Consider the following 19,705-nt stretch of genomic DNA (forward strand, 5'->3'; position numbering starts at 1 on the left):
CATCGAGATAGAATAACAGATTTGGACCCTATATGGAAGTGGGTGTGGGAGGGACAGGGGGTGGTTGGGGAATGTTTATTGTTCATTAGACTCAAGGTAAAAGCTGATAGTTAAGTTTCTGTGATGTCCTGGGACTGATTGTTATTATTGTATTTTCTCGGTAATGTGAGGTATAGGAGAATAATACCGGACGTACTTCAGATCTGCTTTATTATTTAACGCATAACCAAACTTATTAAAAAAAATAAAAAAATGTATACAGTTACAATTAGCTGTTTTGCCAAACATGCGTGAGTCATGGAAAGGAATATGCATGAGAGCGGAATCTACATGTCCAGAAAAATATGTGGGGTGTATCCACTCATGGCAGCAGAGGACCACACTGGTGCCAATTCCATTCCTAGGAAATCTGTAGTATCAAGAACAGCACAAATCATGTATTTGGCTGCATCCCAAAAGTCCTGAATGACCTGCAGGTCTTCTAGGAATGCCGGCAAAATCTAGTAGCAATTACCCAGAAGGCATGTATCTATAGGACCAAAAAGCAGACCTCTTTGACCAATCAACAGCCAAGATAGCCTAACAGAACATTTATTTTCCAAATGCCCCAGTCCTCTTAGACCCCACCTATCCAGGGGAGAAGTGGAGAATGAATTAGGGTTCACCTCTCTGGTTGAAGCCTGAACAACCAGACTCCCAGTATTAGGATGTTTAGTGAACAAAATCAGGGCTGGCAGGCATTGGTGTGTGAAGCCTGGTCACCTGCCTGTTTACCAGTGGGCAAGAATAGGTCTTTGATTCAGTGCTCATTAAGGTGTCTGCAAGGGCACCATTGAAATGGAGGAAAGGAAACAGAGGTGGCCGGTTCCAGCTGTAAAATATCTGTAAGGACATGTGTCTTAATCTCGATAAAAGACAGCTGTAGGGCCAAGGCATCAACCACACTAATCTCTTGAAAGTCCATGTAACAATTATCATAATGAGGGAGTAGATCATCCTCCTACACACTACTATTTATGGGTGGTGATAAGCTTTGCTCAGAATTAGAGCCAAAAAGATGCTGGAGCCTCTAAATGGTGCCTCCACCATAATAGAGGCATATGATCAGAATCAGGCTATATGGTGACCTGGTGCTCTTTATTAAGTTCATAGTGCAGCATTAATCATGACCAGGTTGAAGTCAGTTTGGGATTAGGCATCCAAACCAGCACCAGGTCTCCTCTAGCACCCGTGGCATCAGCACCAGTAACAACAAGGAAGGGACTGGTTTAGGCCATTGGGCAGGGAATGAAGTGCCTACTGGAATCATTACAGGGCCTGTAAAAGGTCAAGGGGAGTCAGACGGCACAAAGGATGGATCTGCCAGCTGGAAGCAGACTCAGGGCCCCCATGGATACTTGGGGCCTGAAGGTGTGCTAGAGGGAGCCAAAAACGTCACAATTCTGCAATATGGCCTTCTTAAAGACGTTAATGTGCTGCAAGGTCACTAATGGCCCAGGGAATTCAGGGCAAGCTGGAATCAACTGTGAAATCTGCTCCAGAACTAGAGATTTGGTAGGAGACAGATTTACACTGGGACACCTTCGCAGGATAGGGGCGAGTCCTGCCTTGCTTTCTTGTGCTTTCATTTGGACTTTCATTTAGACTTTCATTTAGACTTTCATTTAGACTTTCATTTAGACTTACCAGAGGACTTCGACCGGGAAGATGACCCCTCCTATGAAAGACCTCAGAAATGAAAGTCTGTGTCCTTGACCTGGATTCGGAGCAGAACTTACACAGGTCCCACAACTTCTTGGTTTCATTGACATACAATTCTGCTTCTTGGTTTTGGATCACCTTTGGGTTCAATGCAGGCACAGGTCACATGACTGTATCATGCCCTGAATCCCACACACCAGAGACTCATCTTCTGTGGGTTTATGTCCAAGATCTTTTTTCTACAGTTGTGGCATGGTTTGAAACATCTTAGGAGGGATAATTGCTCCCTAGCACACTGTATTTTATTCTGTTTCAGAAGTCTTCTGAAAGCCAATAAATTTGGGAGCGGAGCACTGGATACACACTGGAAGACAGGGAAGGAAAGGAACTAATGTCAATGCGCAGCAGAGGTGTTTATACGCAGATATCCGCAATCCCTTCTGGGCAGTACAGAGTCAAAGATTTGCTGCACCCCAGCACCTGGTGACTAGGTGGAATATTTCTGAGAAAAAGTTTCCAGATCCAGCCTAGCATTTGGGAAGTATTCTAAGGTGAGGAATCTGTGGTTAGAAGTATTCATCAAAACTTCCTTTTAAGTAAAGTGTCATTCCTTTTGGATTCCCTAATTAGAGGAATTAGGATTGACTTTATCAGCTGATGCCAGCGCAATATGACTCTCTGGTGTAGGGTGCTTAGTTCGGACGTCCGAATCACCAGGAGTTGGCCTATGTCACATCTGCAGGCTGTTGGACAGGACTGCAAGACAAAGGCGGGGAAAATTTAGCCATCACGGTGTCGCTGAAGGCATCATTATATGGGAGCGAGGGAATACACATCAATCCTGGCTGGAGGATTTGTGTTCTGATGGTGGGCATCTGCAGATCTAGCACCTCTCAGGTGCCCTCCAGAGCACTACTGCAAATGAATCATTTTCTTCCACTGTTGGGACATGTGGTGACAAAAGCTCTGATTGAAGCGCAGTACTTCACCACCCTACTCCTAATCAGTGACTGAAGGATCCGGTGTGTCCTGTACAGGGTCAGAGTCCAAGCCAGACACAAGATGGAGCCTCTGTTAAAAGCAGTATAGCCTTGAGTACACAGATGTTGAATGCTTTCTATTTTTCTAAGACATGTGGACAAAAGAATGCATACTTTATAGCCTGAAGGTGATCTTCTTTAGAGGGGCTGTGTTTTATCATCTTGGATGATGGTGAACTTCACCATGTTCAAACTACACTTTCAAGCCTTAACAGACTTATATTCGCCCACCAAGAAAGAAGGTACTACATTTTCATTTATGAGCAACCCAAGCCTCCACTGCCACCTCTAAAGACTTCTCCAAATAGTTCTCATAACAATGTCAGTACATAAGTAGCCCAAATAGTTTCTTTCTATTTTCATGTCCTGGACTTAAATCACCAGCAGTTATCGCATGAGGCAGTATAGTGAAACGTGTGCAAACAAATGTAAAATGCTCAATGTTTTTAATTGGGGGGAGGGGGGAGGCTGAATATTACACCTGAGGCAATAATTAAGGAAGTGATGCTGCAAAGGTGACTGCCGAAATTAATCACAAATATGGAAAATTTTCAACATTGTGGTCAATCTCTTACAATCTGTATGTTCTCACCCAAAACTACTTGCATCTCAAGACCTAACATTGTAGGATAACTAAGGGAATTTGACTCTATTACAGGTTTAAACTGTAAAAGCATCTGTCTGCCCTGGATGAAACTTACAGTACCAGTCAACCTGCAGAGACACAGAGTAAAGGACATCAACACCAATGTGTTAAATTAGCAGTAATGAAGGGGAAAGAGAGAAGAACAGTCACTGATACAATCGAGGAAAAAATAGACAAAATAATTTGTAGGAGTGAAGACCAAACTAAAAGGTGGTCTTTGAGATGTCAAAAGTAGAGATCATTGATGGTAAAGGCTTGAAGTCAGATGAAATCACTGTGGCAGATACTTTAACACTGTGGTCATACTTGGAGGCAATATTAGATAGAATCCCATTTATGGGTGTTTTTTTTAATTTTACCTCTGACAGTGCTAAGAAATTTGAGAATCAAACCGGAAACAAAATTCAAAAACATTTGCACTTCTGTAGAAGCATAAGGTAATGCAGAAAAATCAGAAAAGAACAAGATACAGCCGCTTAACTGCATAATTCTGAAGGTCAGTCAAAAACAACAACAGTTCAACAGCACTGCACATAAGAAAGAAAGCACAAAAAAACAACAGTATAACACCTAAGAACTCCTAAAGAACATCTTCTTACCCCGCAGTTGACCTGCTATTCCTTAAAGTCATCTATCATGCCCTTCACAAAAAACCTTTCGACAATATATGCTGCACAAAAATATACATACACTTTAGACAAAATAGCTTTCTCATATCCAACAGAATCCATATATGCCATATCCTGAACTAGGAGTGTGCTCACAAAACTGTTTCCTACCATGATACTCCAATCCAACAATTGAGAAAAACTACGACAGACTTCCTAACTGACATCCATTGTGGCGTTTACCAACCTATCAGCTATAGCCTGGCAGGGTACTATTTATCTCTGTCTCTGGCTGCTGGCCACACTACATTAGCATAGTATATATCATAGTGCAGTCTGTTTTTATTGATCATTATGAGATCTTTGCAGATTTGTGATCTTTTCACGCATATTTAATCATTCACGCCTGTGCACTATAAGAATGTACAGTCTGTAATGTAAAGGGATTTAACTACACTGCCATTTCATTTGCATGTGTAACTTTTTCAAGATTTTTTTTATTCCTTACCAGTTGGTGGGAGGCGGAGGAGAGTTGGTCCATATCCTATGTTGTACCGCACTTGACCATTAATTACAAAAAAAGTTTTTTTGTGGGTTTAATGCAAAGGAAGCTGAAATATCACATTTGTCTCCGGTATATACTACTGATGCTGAAGAAAAAAAGATGTATCTCAGAACTGTGTCTGCTCAACTTTTTGTAAAATGCTAAATAAAATCATTTTTTTTCCTATACGTAATTCTCAGAATTCATTCCTGGGCACAAATTGAGAATTTGTCTTTTTCAGACATATTTTCTACTGTGCACCAGTAAAAAAAAAAATCCATCTTTTAATCAAAAGGACATTAGTCTGCTGGGATACCTTGCTTATAAGCAACTGTCACTTCCTAAGCACCTTTGAATACTCACAATTGGTGGACTGCATGCCCAGCAGACATCTTAAGAAAAAGGCATAACACTTTTTGGGGTACATTCCTCACTATGGCAGAATTTTCCACAGCGTTAGGAAATATTTATTGTTAAGAGTTTTTTTTGTTCACCTTTGCTAATGCTCTATTAATTAACTGCTATGCATTTGTAATGCCTTATGATAGTGTATTATAGTTATACTGTTTAACCACCCATTATTTACGGACGACTTACAACCTATTGGGAGGGAGGATCCTAAACAATTTCCTGCTGTCTTCCAGGAAGGTCTGTTGCAATCTCCATTCTATGGAATCTGTAAGGGCTTGGGGCCAAAAGCAATCTTCCGGGGTTCTCATAAATCTTTTACCAGATGACACCATCAAGATATACTACACATTTGGCTACCACGCAGAAACCACTAAGCAACGCCATACACACATATTCTTGCTGGTCTGTCAAGGGGCATGTCTCCTACCAAGATGATGTGGAAATAATGGGTCAAGCTTCATGGCCTTGACCCTCAAAACAGCAAAATCCACATTCAACGAAAATACAATGCAAGCACAGAAAACAGAACAGAAAACAATGGCAACAACTAGTCAATAAAAGTAGTCTATGATTTATGAACAAAAACCTCAGACCTCATATCCGAAATGCAATTTGTCTGCACAATGAAGACATAGCAATGGCAGCAGTGCAATGAACCAAGTGCCAATAACAAAACTAAAACTGTGACTCATAACAAATGCATGAATCTATAAGAAAGAGATTGATCTGCAAGGGTCTGTACTGCATAAGCAAACGTATAAGCAGTAGGTTAAAATACTTAAATTGAATTTAGACCTTTATGAATCTTGTGGACATAATGAGGTGCATAAATAAATGTACCAAGATTTAGCAAGTTGCCAAGTAGTATGGGTACTAACTGTCCAAGATATCATGTACTAAAATTCAAGTATTATCATTATCATTTTATAAGTTCATGGGCTTTGTAGAAACATTTTCAAGCTAGTCTTATTCATAAAATCAGTCAGATCTTCTAAAAACCCAATTCCTGATGCAGCAAGACTCATGAGCCATGAAAGTTAGCTAAAGAGATTCAAACGGGTCCTTCATGTGTCTTCCCTAAGCTGAGATGCTGACTCTGGTTTCCTCACCCACCACCCAGATCCACTGCATTCAAAGTAATGTCAACTGTGTGAACGTGCAAGGTCAAAGCTAAGTGGGACCTCAACACTCCTTCAAATCCGACATTTGCTATTTAAGCGTAGTGACAACTAAAGCCTACAGCTGAAAGAGTCAAGGTTGGCCATAATACTTTCTAGGTACAAAGGAATAAACTGGTATAGCAGTAAATGTCAAACCTGTGGAACAGACCATTATAAAAAAAAATGTACAAGAAATGTGCTGAAGATATTTCACATCAATGATCCTAGGTCAAAGGAGGGAAATCCCAAATATTAAACAACTAGTGCATGATCAACATCGCATAGGTATACCCCCCAAGCAGGATTGAGAATCTAAGAAGAAAAAAAATAATTTTGTGTTCTACTATGATGTTCTTTGAGAGTGAATGTTGTTGGCATAGGCATTTGTACTCATTAGTCAACTGTTTATTTTACCTCAGTCAGGATATCAGCAGGTACACCAGTTGCCATCAAGATGGTGCAAAGCTGCTGCAATAGGCCACACTGGAACATGGATTTCTGACAGGTGCTTGTGGCACCAGGAGGATTCACAGGGGACACCAAAACTCGGACAAGCTGCACATAAAAACAGAAACAAAATTGATCGAGTTATTACAGGGCAGAAAACCAATTGCAATTCTGATCTTGTTTACAGGGTCGAAAAAACCCCATCAAATTTAACTTCTGACGTACAACGAAAAGATCAACTAAATGTGTATATAAAACTTATCTTAAGGAATATTTATAGGGTTGTGAATAATTTTAGATTCCTGGTTCTTTCACTGGTTTAAGATGGAAAGCTATTTTAAAATAAATAATCCATTCTTTTCCAGGTCCACTATGAATGAATGAAGCTTTGTATCTTGCACAGGGAGCCCACTACAGCATGCAAACAACTACAAAGATATAGGATGGCTAACCACTTTAGAGTCTGCTCATTCAAGAATCTGAAAATGACTTATTAAAATCCTAAGGACTGGGCAACCACTCAACAACAAACAGTTTGGCAACAAACCATAATGTAAATAATGCACTGATTACTGTGATCAACTTTCTTTCTCAGTTAGTTATAAAAAGCCAGAAAGTGGCATATCATCAACTTTCCAAAATCTTTATGAAATCGAGGAGTTCTTTCGTAGCACCAGATAGGCACAAAGTACTGGACTGATCAAAATCTTCAGCACACAAACACCTAAACATTGAAATTTGAGCACAAAAGAAAAAGGACCTATCAGACAATTCACTGATGAGGAATAGCTTCTTACCTGTAACTCCAGTTCTCTAGTAGGGAAATCTCCCTTAAAGTCATAAGCATTTGACTAGTTCCGCCCACGTGTGCTAATCCCGGAGAACTTCTTTATATAGTCTCTTCTTAATTGTAGATTTTCACATTGTGGAGACACTTAAAGAACATGTTATGCAGCCTCGACAAACAGGCTACAGAGGTGTAATTCTTCAGATTACACTTAGAAAAGGGTTAAAGCACCCCATAAATGTATAATTTGAGGTAAAAGTTTACATCAGATCTAAAATCTCCTTCACAAACCTTTTTCTGAAACAGTAAGAGAAGAAGAATAGAAAGGCAGGGTAGACACATAGGCTGCCGTTACGTGAGAGAAAAACATTGACTGGGCCTTTAAAGGCTGCAGGCACCACCAGTGTCCTATTATGCTCAGCAGTAGGTAGTTGCCTCAGTTCTTTTTTACTTTAAGAAGTAGTAATAGGTAAGTTCAATACTATTCTCTGTGCTGTCCACTGGGGAGGAGCAAGGGTTGCTTATGGCTTCAACAGAGATTCCCCTAAGAGAGAACTGGAGTTACAGGCAAGAAATTATTCCTTCTCTCGAAGTGGAACTCAGTTGATAGTCATAAGCATTTGAATAGAAGAGCAACCCCATCTAAATGCATGCTGAATGTTATGTTCTTTCTTAAGTATCTCCAAAGACCTTCCTAAACCAAGTCGAACATCTACACTTAAGAAGAGACTATATAAATTAGTGCTCCGGGATACCCGCATGTGGGCGGAACTATTCAAATGGTTATGACTTCCAGGAAGATTCCCCTATGAAAGAACTAGGACATTACATGTTTTAAAGCGGAAAAAGGTGGTGCTTTAGTCACCACGGATGGCTTGGTTTTACATACAGAGTGTAAATTATCACAGTTTAATGTACATGAAATTGGAGTCTAATCCAACGAGCAAATTCAAGAAAATATTTTCTACAGTTTTAAACAGGGCAGTAACTTTTGGTACTAACACAGCATTCGGATGCTTCCTAAAATTCATAAACATTTTACACAGCCACCTTTTAAAGAGACTGTGTTCACAAGAAATTCCATACATGAACCTGTGGATAAATATTTGGTGTTGACATCTACAACCAATAGCTCAGAACATGACCACGTACCTGAAGGATACCACGGATTTCCTAAATAAAATTGCTGTTATCAAACTGAACAAGGAGGACACTCCTGTTCTCTGTACCATCAATGTAAGGTCATTTAACACTTCTATCCCACATAATCGACGTATGGAGATTTGAAAGTATTTTTTGGGAGTTGTCACACTTCACATAATACCATAGCTATTTCATGTGGAGTGAAGAATATTGTTTGCAGAGAACTTGAACTTCTATGGAAACTGCACATCTTCTTGCCACACTAATCTTTTCATGCATAAGTTCACGCAAAACATCCTGGCTGATCAGACACAGCAAGAGACTCTCCTCACATATTGGTGATATATCGATGACATTTGTGTCCTATAGAAAGGTCCCAAAACAGTACGGATCACAGCTATTGAGAAACTCAACAGCAGTGATGATCAAATTGGCTTTCAGGTCAGTTCATCAGTGAACGACTATCATGTTTTTGGATTAACCTGATGGACAACACACTGGAAACCAACATTTACGTGACACCAACTGACCGCAATAATTTCCTGCATTACAATAGTTCTTACCAGAATTCGTTTAAGATGCATCGTCTGTTAACAACTGTTAAGAATCAAATGTATCATTTCAGATCCCAACAAATTCAATGCGAGCAAAACCTACATGTTGAATACATTTTTACAGTGGGGGTACCTAGATGCAATAATTAAGTAGTGGAAGGAGTCAACATGAGAGACCGGGCACAGCTCCTGACACCCAAGAAAACTGCCAGCGAAATCAGCAGAATGGTTTACATTTCTAAGTATTCTACCGGCAGCACTCGTCTCAGGAAAGCCATATTGAAGTACTGGCCTATGCTCCAAATAGAAAATTAGTTTTGTGGAATCTTTAGTTAATTTTCCTTCTTTGCCTACTAAAGGTCTAAGAATATGATAATAGCAACTTTTGTTCATTTTTCTGTACATACAAGAAAGGTGTTATTTTGATTATGTGTTTAACATCAGTTAGTGCCCATTATATCATAACATGTCTAAATGCTGTTCTTTGCTGATCATTTTAATGTCCAGGCATTGACCAGGAATATCTGACTATCTTCCTTCTTACATATACTGCCTAGGCTTATATTCTTCTTTAATTAGTATTGTGACAACTTTGGGATGCATGTCTCACACAATAATTTCTCTTGGTTAACACCTTTTTTGCTTTTTTCTCTCTTCCCTTTTTTAACTAGACTATACGAAATTTAGTGCTGCGATTTTGAGGATTTACACGGATCCGATTTTGAAAGCCTTTGGCATCTGTGTGGACATATTTGCTGTAGGAACCTGGTATTTATTATGTATGACAGTCCTAACCAGGAGATTATATCAAAATATTTTCTAAGACGCCCCCTATATATGTGTTGCTTGACAGTTCCGTATGTCACATGGCGGGTATTGATTTAGCATTTTGCCCACTTTTTAACTGGTCAGCCTACCTCGATGAGGGTACATCATCTGAGTGGTTGGCTCATCTTTGTACATTATTGTGTACAGATAGATAGTTTAGGTTATTAGTCCCTGCACAGTTTTTCCATTAAAATGATAAATCTGCTTTTAGCAAAGCATGTCATCTAAATATGATTTTCAGCAATCACACATTTATGTTTTTAGCGTGTTTAAAACAATGTTTTGTAACATACTTCTTGCAGGATTACATTCTCTTGAGGTGTTGTAGAACTCGGCACTCAATACACACTAATATGGTGGCACGCTGGAGTCATCTGCCAGGTCCCACTAATTTGTCCTTTCTTTTTCCCACTTTCGATTTACACAGGATTTCCAAAGAAACATGTCTGGTGAAAGGCTTCAGCCTGCTTGTATTGAGAACGTCGCTTTTGGGCCAACGTGTATATATCAAGTGGGTTATAATCAGTACAACTTTTCTTGGGTAATATTCAATTAAGGTGTACGAATACTGAATATACATCAGTATGGCAGCACATTGAAGCCATCTACCAGGTCTTTTGAATAGTCGGCTTTCATGGACATGGAAGCCCCATTTAAACGTGTTTGGAATGGACTTTGGGCCTCTCGTGTCTTGAACGCTTCCTCTGGACCAATACTCAGCATCTCAGGTCTATTTGTATATATTAACTCATTTCTTGTTTCCAAGTTGTTACACAAAGTTCATATTTACTATATATGGTATGACTTGTATTTATTTTAGTTATTGGTAAGGGTTACTCTGGTGCTACTCAAAGTCGCAGATCGGGTCTCATAGTACTCGTGCCTCAGTCTCACATTTTCACAAGCAGTTTATTACTGCTGTATGTGCACGATTGTCTTGTCTAGAACTTAGCATGGTCTACGCTTGTAATCACTACTGCTGCTGCATGACACGCCAGGCTTTTTTAAGAATTGGCTTTTGTCACGCTTGAGCTCATTTGTGATTTTCTTTGTTATGACTCAGATGGGAACCTACCATGGTCCACAAGCTAATTGAGCCATCACCTTCCAGGAACATACACATAGCTATGGACGGCTTATTAGGGTATGTTTCTGTTTATGTCTCTATTATGTTACAAGGTACTCCCACTCTCTGGATTTGCCTCCTTTTCAGTATACTTCATTTATATCTGTGATTCTGACTCTTTTCAGAAACACACAGTATATTCACCACTGGTCTCTGGTACAAATTTCTCAATTGCTTCATAATATACTGCACATTTTGAAATCCATTTCTTTGGTAGGTCTTCTGTTATTCTATTTTTACGTTATGAAATGTACTGTGAAATCAGGATTATTGTGTTTTTGTCAATATTTTTGCAGGCCATGCTTCAACCATATTTTTTATGTTTTTCAATACACATCACCTACTTTGAAAACAACTTCTTTGGTAGGTCTTCTGTTAAACCAATGTTTAGGTTCATTAAATACTGTCCATGATTAGGAACATTTACTTTATTATTATTATTATAATTGCAGCCCAAGTTCTGAATTTTACTGTATGGAGCAGATTCTGGATACAGACATCCTGCAAATTTCTTGTGAGACATCACATATTAATACCAGTCTATACGATGGGCCTCTTGGTAGGTTGCCTACCGTTGTCATTAACTAGAAATCTACATGAAGTGAGTTATTTACTTCCTTCATCTAATGTTTGCGTTATATTCTTGTGATTTCATGCCTATATGCATTACCTTTTGAGGCCATTACACAATTCGGGATTGGACAGCTTTTTATAATCTTGATGGAAGAGTGTAGAAAAAGGCTAACTTATCTATCTTTCTTTTCGCCTTTCCCTGAGTATTTGGGGAATTGCACTGCCTACTCGGTATCTGAACTGACTACATTTAAATACAGGCTGTTACGCTTCTCATAACCTTGCACAGTGGTGCTTGGGCCCTTTTGTTTAATAAAAGGTTTTTGAGCATCACTTTCTACTTCTGTCATAGTGTTTTGGGATCACTTGGTTCTTTCATGAAGGTATTGTTTTGCATAAGGACTATGTGTACAAACATCCTTATTTTTAACCCTTGTGTTCTAAAAGATTTTACATTTATGGTTTTGTTATGTACTTTCACAGCCTTGAAAAAGTCACAGATGTGACGAAACGTGTCGTCTGTTAAGGAAAGTTTATGTAGGTTTGGAAGAATTGATTTTGCTTCACACCAATAGAAGATTTGGACTCATTTGTTTTTTACGCATCCTTACTATTTGAATAATTAAGCATACAGTTGGACTTTGAGTTCTGAGTGCATCTGGTATCTTTGTGACTTATAAGTCTCAGTGGATCCTTAGAGTGCCACTGATTTCCATGCCTTTGGTAGTAGGGCAAGTATACTGCCACACACCTTATTGGCTAATGTGTTACTGCACACTACTTTACCCACTACTATTGTTTCTTGAAAGATAGTAGGTGTAATAGTTCTACCACTACTACATTTCTGTTTGTCATAGTGGCCAGTGTCCAGCACATGTATTTAAAATGGCTTCACTGTTCACTTACTATGGCTAAGAATCGACAAAGACATATCAGGGGCATATCTGCTCTTGTAGGTATGCCCACAAATATAATACAATGCACCCTGCCTTAGGGCTGTAAGGCCTGCTGTATGGGTGACTTAGAAATATTACATGCACTGTTTAGGAGACATGGCACACATTTTGTGTGCCATGTCATGTTTTCACTTTTAGCAAGCAACTTGTCATGCAGCCTGCAATGGCAATGTGCATGAGGTTAGTGCTCGGCCCCTTAGATTGGGGCAAGTGGTGCTGCAGCTCTTTAACCAGGGGTTCCATTTACTAGGGCTTTACAAAGGTGCTAAAGGGCCTGGCCACATGGGGATCAATTGACCAGCTGTTTTGTTTTGGGAAAGGAACATTGGTACTGATTACCTGGTTTGCAGGAGCCCAGTGCACTTCAAAGTTGCATCAAAAACCAGGCAAAAGGTGTGTGTGTGGGGGGCAACCAGAACCCAGCACCCTACACTTATAACTTGTATCACAATGTTTTCTGTGCACTTCTTGGGCCGGGAGCTCGCTTCTCTACGTTCAATCAATTTGAGAGCTCTGACTTGCGGCATCATCTAATGTGCGAGTTTTTTTTTTTACTAACATGCATGTAATCATGCGATCAATTAGGGCATCATATTTTCATAGCCCATGGGAAATGAGTAGCATTTGTCTTTCACATTTGATGATGGATATAAGTTTACTTACCCAGCCACTCTTGGGTTGTGGGCTCGCTTCTCAACGTTTAATCCATTTTATAGATTTGACCAGCAGCATTAACAAATGAGCGAGTAGTTATTTATTACAATGCAGGTGATCACGTGATCCACTGGGATATTGCATTTTAGAACAATGGGAAACGAGTGGCACTTAGCTTTCACATTTGATGGCGACCCAGCTATTTACTTACCCGATCACTCATCTTTTTATACTATTCTGCAGTCCATTTGGACTCCAGTTCTACTGATTATTCATTTTGTTTGTTTCTTAGGGCAATATACCCTATGAAGAAGGGCACTAGTCCGAAATGCATTGGGATTACTGAGTATCATATATATGATCAATATTACTTGTGCATGATGAAATACCATGCACTCAAGGATGGATGTTTACATACATTCAAAATAAAACACATGTTTTGGCGAAGAATAAACCTTATGAAAACTTACCACAATTGACAAAGTTTATCTATTAAACTTAAAGAATTTTTCGAAATAATTGGAAGAAATGTAACCACAAGTCACAGTTTGGAGTTCACAGTAGTGCACTTCGGGGACGTTGATTGTGGAAAGGAGACAGTCAGTGCTTAATTTTTGCTTGTTGTTTCCAGGGCTGAGCACCATCACTTATTTTTGAGGGCCGGCACTTATTCTTGTGCATCAAGCATTTGCTGAGAGCGAATGATACATATGGCAAGTTAAAAAAAACGCCACAAAGGGAGAAAGTAGAAAGCTGCTAGAGTGAGCTGAAGGAGCAGGGAGGGGCTTTAAATGGACTGACGAGGACGGAGATGGCTTCAGGATTACACCGCCTCAGTATTCCGTGTTCCCACAATTAATTGCAGCAGCGCATGTTCAACAGGAGGACTTTGGGCACAGGCACGTTTTTATCTACAAATTAAGCATTGGAGACTTTCCAAAGGACATAATATAGGATCACAACATACTAAAGGATCCCCTCCTACAAACATAGATAGTGTCTAGACAAGGTATTAGTGAGTTCACAAGCCTTGCTCTCATTGCCTTTTGATGAACAGCTCTACGTGGCATAGGGTATGCCAAGGCACTGGTCACTTGATTGCTGTGTCACAGGATTGAAGCCATTCCTCGCTGACCCAATAAGGCCAGATAAGGCCAAAATCAGTCTGAGGTTGCTTGTGTGTTTTGTTCTGAAGGGAGTCTCACAGGGGCTGATCCGCTGGACTGTTCCTATGATGAGTACGGTCAGTGCAGATTTAGATAAGGAAAGACACTCAATAGAATGACACAGTTTACATTTCCAAGCACCTCACAGTGCATTAAAAAGCAACTGTACTTTTTGTGTTTTTTCTGCTTAAGAAGCAGTGGATCAGGTCCAGCTTCATTCCACAGGTGGGAAAAAAACAGACAAAATTCCTATGTCTCGATTTTCCCGCATGAATTCCACCCACCTCTTAATACCAAATATTTGTACATTTTTATGACAAATTTCTTGCTAGGTAGTTACCGCAGTAGGACAAACACAGGCTCTTCGCAGCATGATTGACTCCATTGTCTTTCTCATTGTAGAAATTCCCCTGGTTTCTTAGTCTTAAATAATTTTTATCATATATTGGACCACTCTTGATACATCCCACAGCACTCTGTTCACTATCAACTTTTTCCAAATATTAGCTATAGCTGAAAACATTAAATACATTTCCTTTCAGTCCTCCTTTGGAAGAAAAGGTGAACATAAATACTACTGCCTGTGACACCATTCAACAATAAGAACTTAAATTACCAATGACCAATCTTGAGCACATCTTTATTAATGAATACAAGCGAGGGCCCTCTCTTCCAATATTACTTAGCTTGTTTATGAACACCTTCTGTTTACAAATATATCCAACATCTTGAAGAAATTCAAGAAGATCCAATATATTACTTTTCCTGCCCGAAAGTCCTGACACACAATCAAAAAGAATTATATATTATATCTGCCAGGAACAATATCTGTGTTTGGCTTCTATGACTTCATGAAGAACTTTTATTTCCATTAATTTTCCCAAAAGTAAGAGCAAGCATCCAAGCCTATATTGCTTCCTCACTGCTTCCACATTTGAGAACAACTTGGTTGATCTATTTCACAATAAGCAAATAAACAATAGTGTCAGTAGTACTGCCAATGCATTCCTGATAGCGTTAGACATGCATAAGTGTCATCTGGTCTTATTACACTATCTAACTTTAGGTTTGCTAACTTTAGCCTGGCTCTCTTTCATAAGCAAGTTTGTATAGTCATTCCTTTATATTACACATTTGATATTTAAAAAGGAGCATCCACAAAATACTTTCTTTGTTGACATTACTTCAACTTGTTGGTTGATTAATTCACTTTTCTTACTGCCATATTCACCTAACATCCTCCTTCTCCCTTCAGCCATAGAACTATACACCACAGTGTTTTCTCAGTAAACAATGACTCAAAAAATAAAATTGTTTCATTGGTTAGCTATTAATGTGCTTTTCTTTCTGTCATTGATAACAGGGCCTGTGTAAATATAGTTTGCAGTTAACTCACAACCAAACAAGTTGCATCATTTACATCTTACCTGCAGCATGAGGTGAAGATTAGTTACTTTCTGAGCAGACCATCCGGAGTTGTCATCTCCCACCTCAAACCAAGGTTTCATTCGTTGGATATAGGAGCCCTCTTTGAAGAAATTTTGGTTGGAATTGTTGTTTTTCAACAAATTCAGTAACAAAAGCAGACAGTCCTCCACCACAATACCTGAAATATCAGACAGTGATATTAACTTTGCATATGCAAGTACATCTAAAATAAATTCCAGAAAATGACCAAATTTGTTGACAGGTACCAGGGAGGCTGCATTTAAACCTAACTGTTAAAAAACACATTCTTTAGGTTTAAACACATCGATAAAAAGTAAATATACCTAAGCCATGCTTCTCAAATACACAGTAAAACATTTCTGTGTAAACAAGGCAACATAGTTCAAACGAAAATGCCCTTCCTCAATAAGTCACAGAAGCTAAATCAACAAAAAAATATATAGGAGTCCTGCCCTCCGTAGATCTATTTGACTTACTCTCTCAATTTGCATTAGTTGCTGGCAATGCTCGCATAGCGTGGGTGCAAAGCCTTTTCTTCATTCCTTACCAAGCAGTATCCTGCGTGTATGCTATTATTTGGCAGACATCAACAATACTATTACAGTTTGTAGGAAGTTGGCTCTGTATGCACTATTTCAAAGTAAGGAATAGTATGCACAGAGTCCAAGGGTTCCCCTTAGAGGTAAGATAGTGGCAAAAAGACATAATACTAATGCTCTATTTTGTGGTAGTGTGGTCGAGCAGTAGGCTTATCAAAGGAGTAGTGTTAAGCATTTGTTGTACACACACAAGTAATAAATGAGGAACACACACTCAGAGACAATTCCAGGCCAATAGGGCTTTGTATAGAAAAATATATTTTCTTAGTTTATTTTAAGAACCACAGGTTCAAATTTTACATGTAATACTTCAAATGAAAGGTATTGCAGGTAGGTACTTTAGGAACTTTGAATAATCAAAATAGCATACACAGTTTTCAAATAAACCACATATAGCTATTTTAAAACTAGACACTTAGTACAATTTTCAACAGTTCCTGGGGGGAGTAAGAGTTAGTTAGTTTTTGCAGGTAAGTAAACCACCTACGGGGTTCAAGTTTGGGTCCAAGGTAGCCCACCGTTGGGGGTTCAGAGCAACCCCAAAGTTACCACACCAGCAGCTCAGAGCCGGTCAGGTGCAGAGGTCAAAGTGGTGCCCAAAACGCATAGGCTTCAATGGAGAAGGGGGTGCCTCGGTTCCAGTCTGCCAGCAGGTAAGTACCCGGGTCTTCGGAGGGCAGACCAGGGGAGTTTTGTAGGGCACCGGGGGGGACACAAGTTAGCACAAAAAGTACACCCTCAGCAGCACGGGGGCGGCCGGGTGCAGTGTGCAAACACGCGTTGGGTTTCCAATAGAAATCAATGGGAGGCCACGGGGTCTCTTCAGTGATGCAGGCAGGCAAGGGGGTGGCTCCTCGGGGTAGCCACCACCTGGGCAAGGGAGAGGGCCTCCTGGGGGTCACTCCTGCACTGGAGTTCGAATCCTTCAGGTCCTGGGGGCTGCGGTGCAGAGTCTTTACCAGGCGTCGGGATCTGAGGAACAGGCAGTCGCGGTCAGGGGGAGCCTTGGGATTCCCTCTGCAGGCGTCGCTGTGGGGGCTAAGGGGGGGGGGGGGCAAATGCAAGTTGTTTTAAAGTTGCTCCATTGTAACAAAGTTGCAGTCTTGGGCGAACAGAGCCGCTGTCCTCTGGAGTTCTTGGTCCTTCTAGAGCAGGGCAGTCCTCTGAGGATTCAGAGGTCGCTGGTTCCTGGGGAAAGCGTCGCTGGAGCAGTGTCTTTAGAAGTGGGGAGACAGGCCGGTAGAGCTGGGGCCAAAGCAGTTGGTGTCTCCGTCATCTCTGCAGGGTTTTTCAGCTTAGCAGTCCTCTTCTTCTTAGGTTGCAGGAATCTGAGTTCCTAGGTTCTGGGGAGCCCCTAAATACAGAATTTAGGGGTGTGTTTAGGTCTGGGAGGGCAGTAGCCAATGGCTACTAGCCCTGAGGGTGGCTATACCCTCTTTGTGCCTCCTCCCAAGGGGAGGGGGTCACATTCCTATCCCTATTGGGGGAATCCTCCATCTGCAAGATGGAGGATTTCTAAAAGTCAGTCACCTCAGCTCAGGTTGCCTTAGGGGCTGTCCTGACTGGCCAGTAACTCCTCCTTGCTTTTCTCATTATCTCCTACGGCCTTGCCGCCAAAAGCGGGCCCGTGGACGGAGGGGGCGGGCAACTCCACTAGCTGGAATGCCCTGGGGTGCTGTAACAAAGGGGGTGAGCCTTTGAGGCTCAGCACCAGGTGTTACAGTTCCTGCAAGGGGGAGGTGATGAGCATCTCCACCCAGTACAGGCTTTGTTACTAGCCACAGAGGGAAAAAGGCACTCTCCCCATGTGGCCAGCAACATGTCTCGAGTCTGGCAGGCTGCTAAAACCAGTCAGCCTACACGGGTAGTTGGTTAAGGTTTCAGGGGGCACCTCTAAGGTGCCCTCTGGGGTGTATGTTACAATAAAATGTACACTAGCATCAGTGTGCATTTATTGTGCTGAGAAGTTTGATACCAAACTTCCCAATTTTCAGTGTAGCCATTATGGTGCTGTGGAGTTCGTGTTTGACAGACTCCCAGACCATATACTCTTATGGCTACTGTAAGGAAATGCCTCCTTGGCATGGTTACCCCCTGACTTTTTGCCTTTGCTGATGCTATGTTTTGATTTGAAAGTGTGCTGAGGCCTGCTAACCAGGCCCCAGCACCAGTGTTCTTTCCCTAACCTGTACTTTTGTTTTCACAATTGGCACACCCTGGCATCCAGGTAAGCCCTTGTAAATGGTACCCCTGGTACCAAGGGCCCTGATGCCAGGGAAGGTCTCTAAGGGCTGCAGCATATCTTATGCCACCCTGGGGATCCCTCACTCAGCACAGACACAATGCTTGCCAGCTTGTATGTGCTGGTGAGGACAAAACGAGTAAGTCGACATGGCACTCCCCTCAGGGTGCCATGCCAACCTCACACTGCCTATGCAGTATAGATAAGTCACCCCTCTAGCAGGCCTTACAGCCCTAAGGCAGGGTGCACTATACCATAGGTGAGGGCACCAGTGCATGAGCACTGTGCCCCTACAGTGTCTAAGCCAAACCTTAGACATTGTAAGTGCAGGGTAGCCATAAGAGTATATGGTCTGGGAGTCTGTCAAACACGAACTCCACAGCACCATAAGGGCTACACTGAAAACTGGGAAGCTTGGTATCAAACTTCTCAGCACAATAAATGCACACTGATGTCAGTGTACATTTTATTGTGAAATACACCCCAGAGGGGCACCTTAGAGGTGCCCCCTGAAACCTTAACCAACTACCTGTGTAGGCTGACTGGTTCTAGCAGCCTGCCACACTCGAGACATGTTGCTGGCCCCATGGGGAGAGTGCCTTTGTCACTCTGAGGCCAGTAACAAAGCCTGCACTGGGTGGAGATGCTAACACCTCCCCCAGGCAGGAGCTGTAACACCTGGCGGTGAGCCTCAAAGGCTCACCCCCTTTGTTCCAGCACCACAGGGCTTTCCAGCTAGTGGAGTTGCCGCCCCCTCCGGCCACGGCCCCACTTTTGGCGGCAAGGCCGGAGGAGATAATGAGAAAAACAAGGAGGAGTCACTGGCCAGTCAGGACAGCCCCTAAGGCAACCTGAGATGAAGTGACTCTGACTTTTAGGAATCCCCCATCTTGCAGATGGAGGATCCCCCCAATAGGGATAGGAATGTGACCCCCCCAATAGGGATAGGAATGTGACCCCCTCCCCTTGGGAGGAGGCACAAAGAGGGTGTAGCCACCCTCAGGGCTAGTAGCCATTGGCTACTGCCCTCCCTGACCTAAACACACCCCTAAATCTTGTATTTAGGGGCTC

At 41.4% G+C, this 19,705-nt stretch overlaps 1 protein-coding gene across 2 annotated transcripts in view; it reads right to left on the reverse strand.

Annotated features, from left to right (window-relative positions):
* Positions 1 to 19,705, reverse strand: part of USO1 (USO1 vesicle transport factor) — a 565,160-nt gene that overhangs the window by 288,884 nt on the left and 256,571 nt on the right. For both annotated transcript variants that reach the window (XM_069230285.1, XM_069230286.1), the window contains exons 9-10: positions 15,772 to 15,950; positions 6,525 to 6,665 (exon numbers count right to left, since the gene is read on the reverse strand). In XM_069230285.1, the coding sequence (XP_069086386.1) occupies positions 6,525 to 6,665; positions 15,772 to 15,950 (320 nt within the window). The remainder of the gene's footprint in view (positions 1 to 6,524; positions 6,666 to 15,771; positions 15,951 to 19,705) is intronic.

The sequence above is a fragment of the Pleurodeles waltl genome, chromosome 1_1 (assembly GCF_031143425.1).
Source record: "Pleurodeles waltl isolate 20211129_DDA chromosome 1_1, aPleWal1.hap1.20221129, whole genome shotgun sequence".
NCBI lineage: Eukaryota > Metazoa > Chordata > Amphibia > Caudata > Salamandridae > Pleurodeles > Pleurodeles waltl.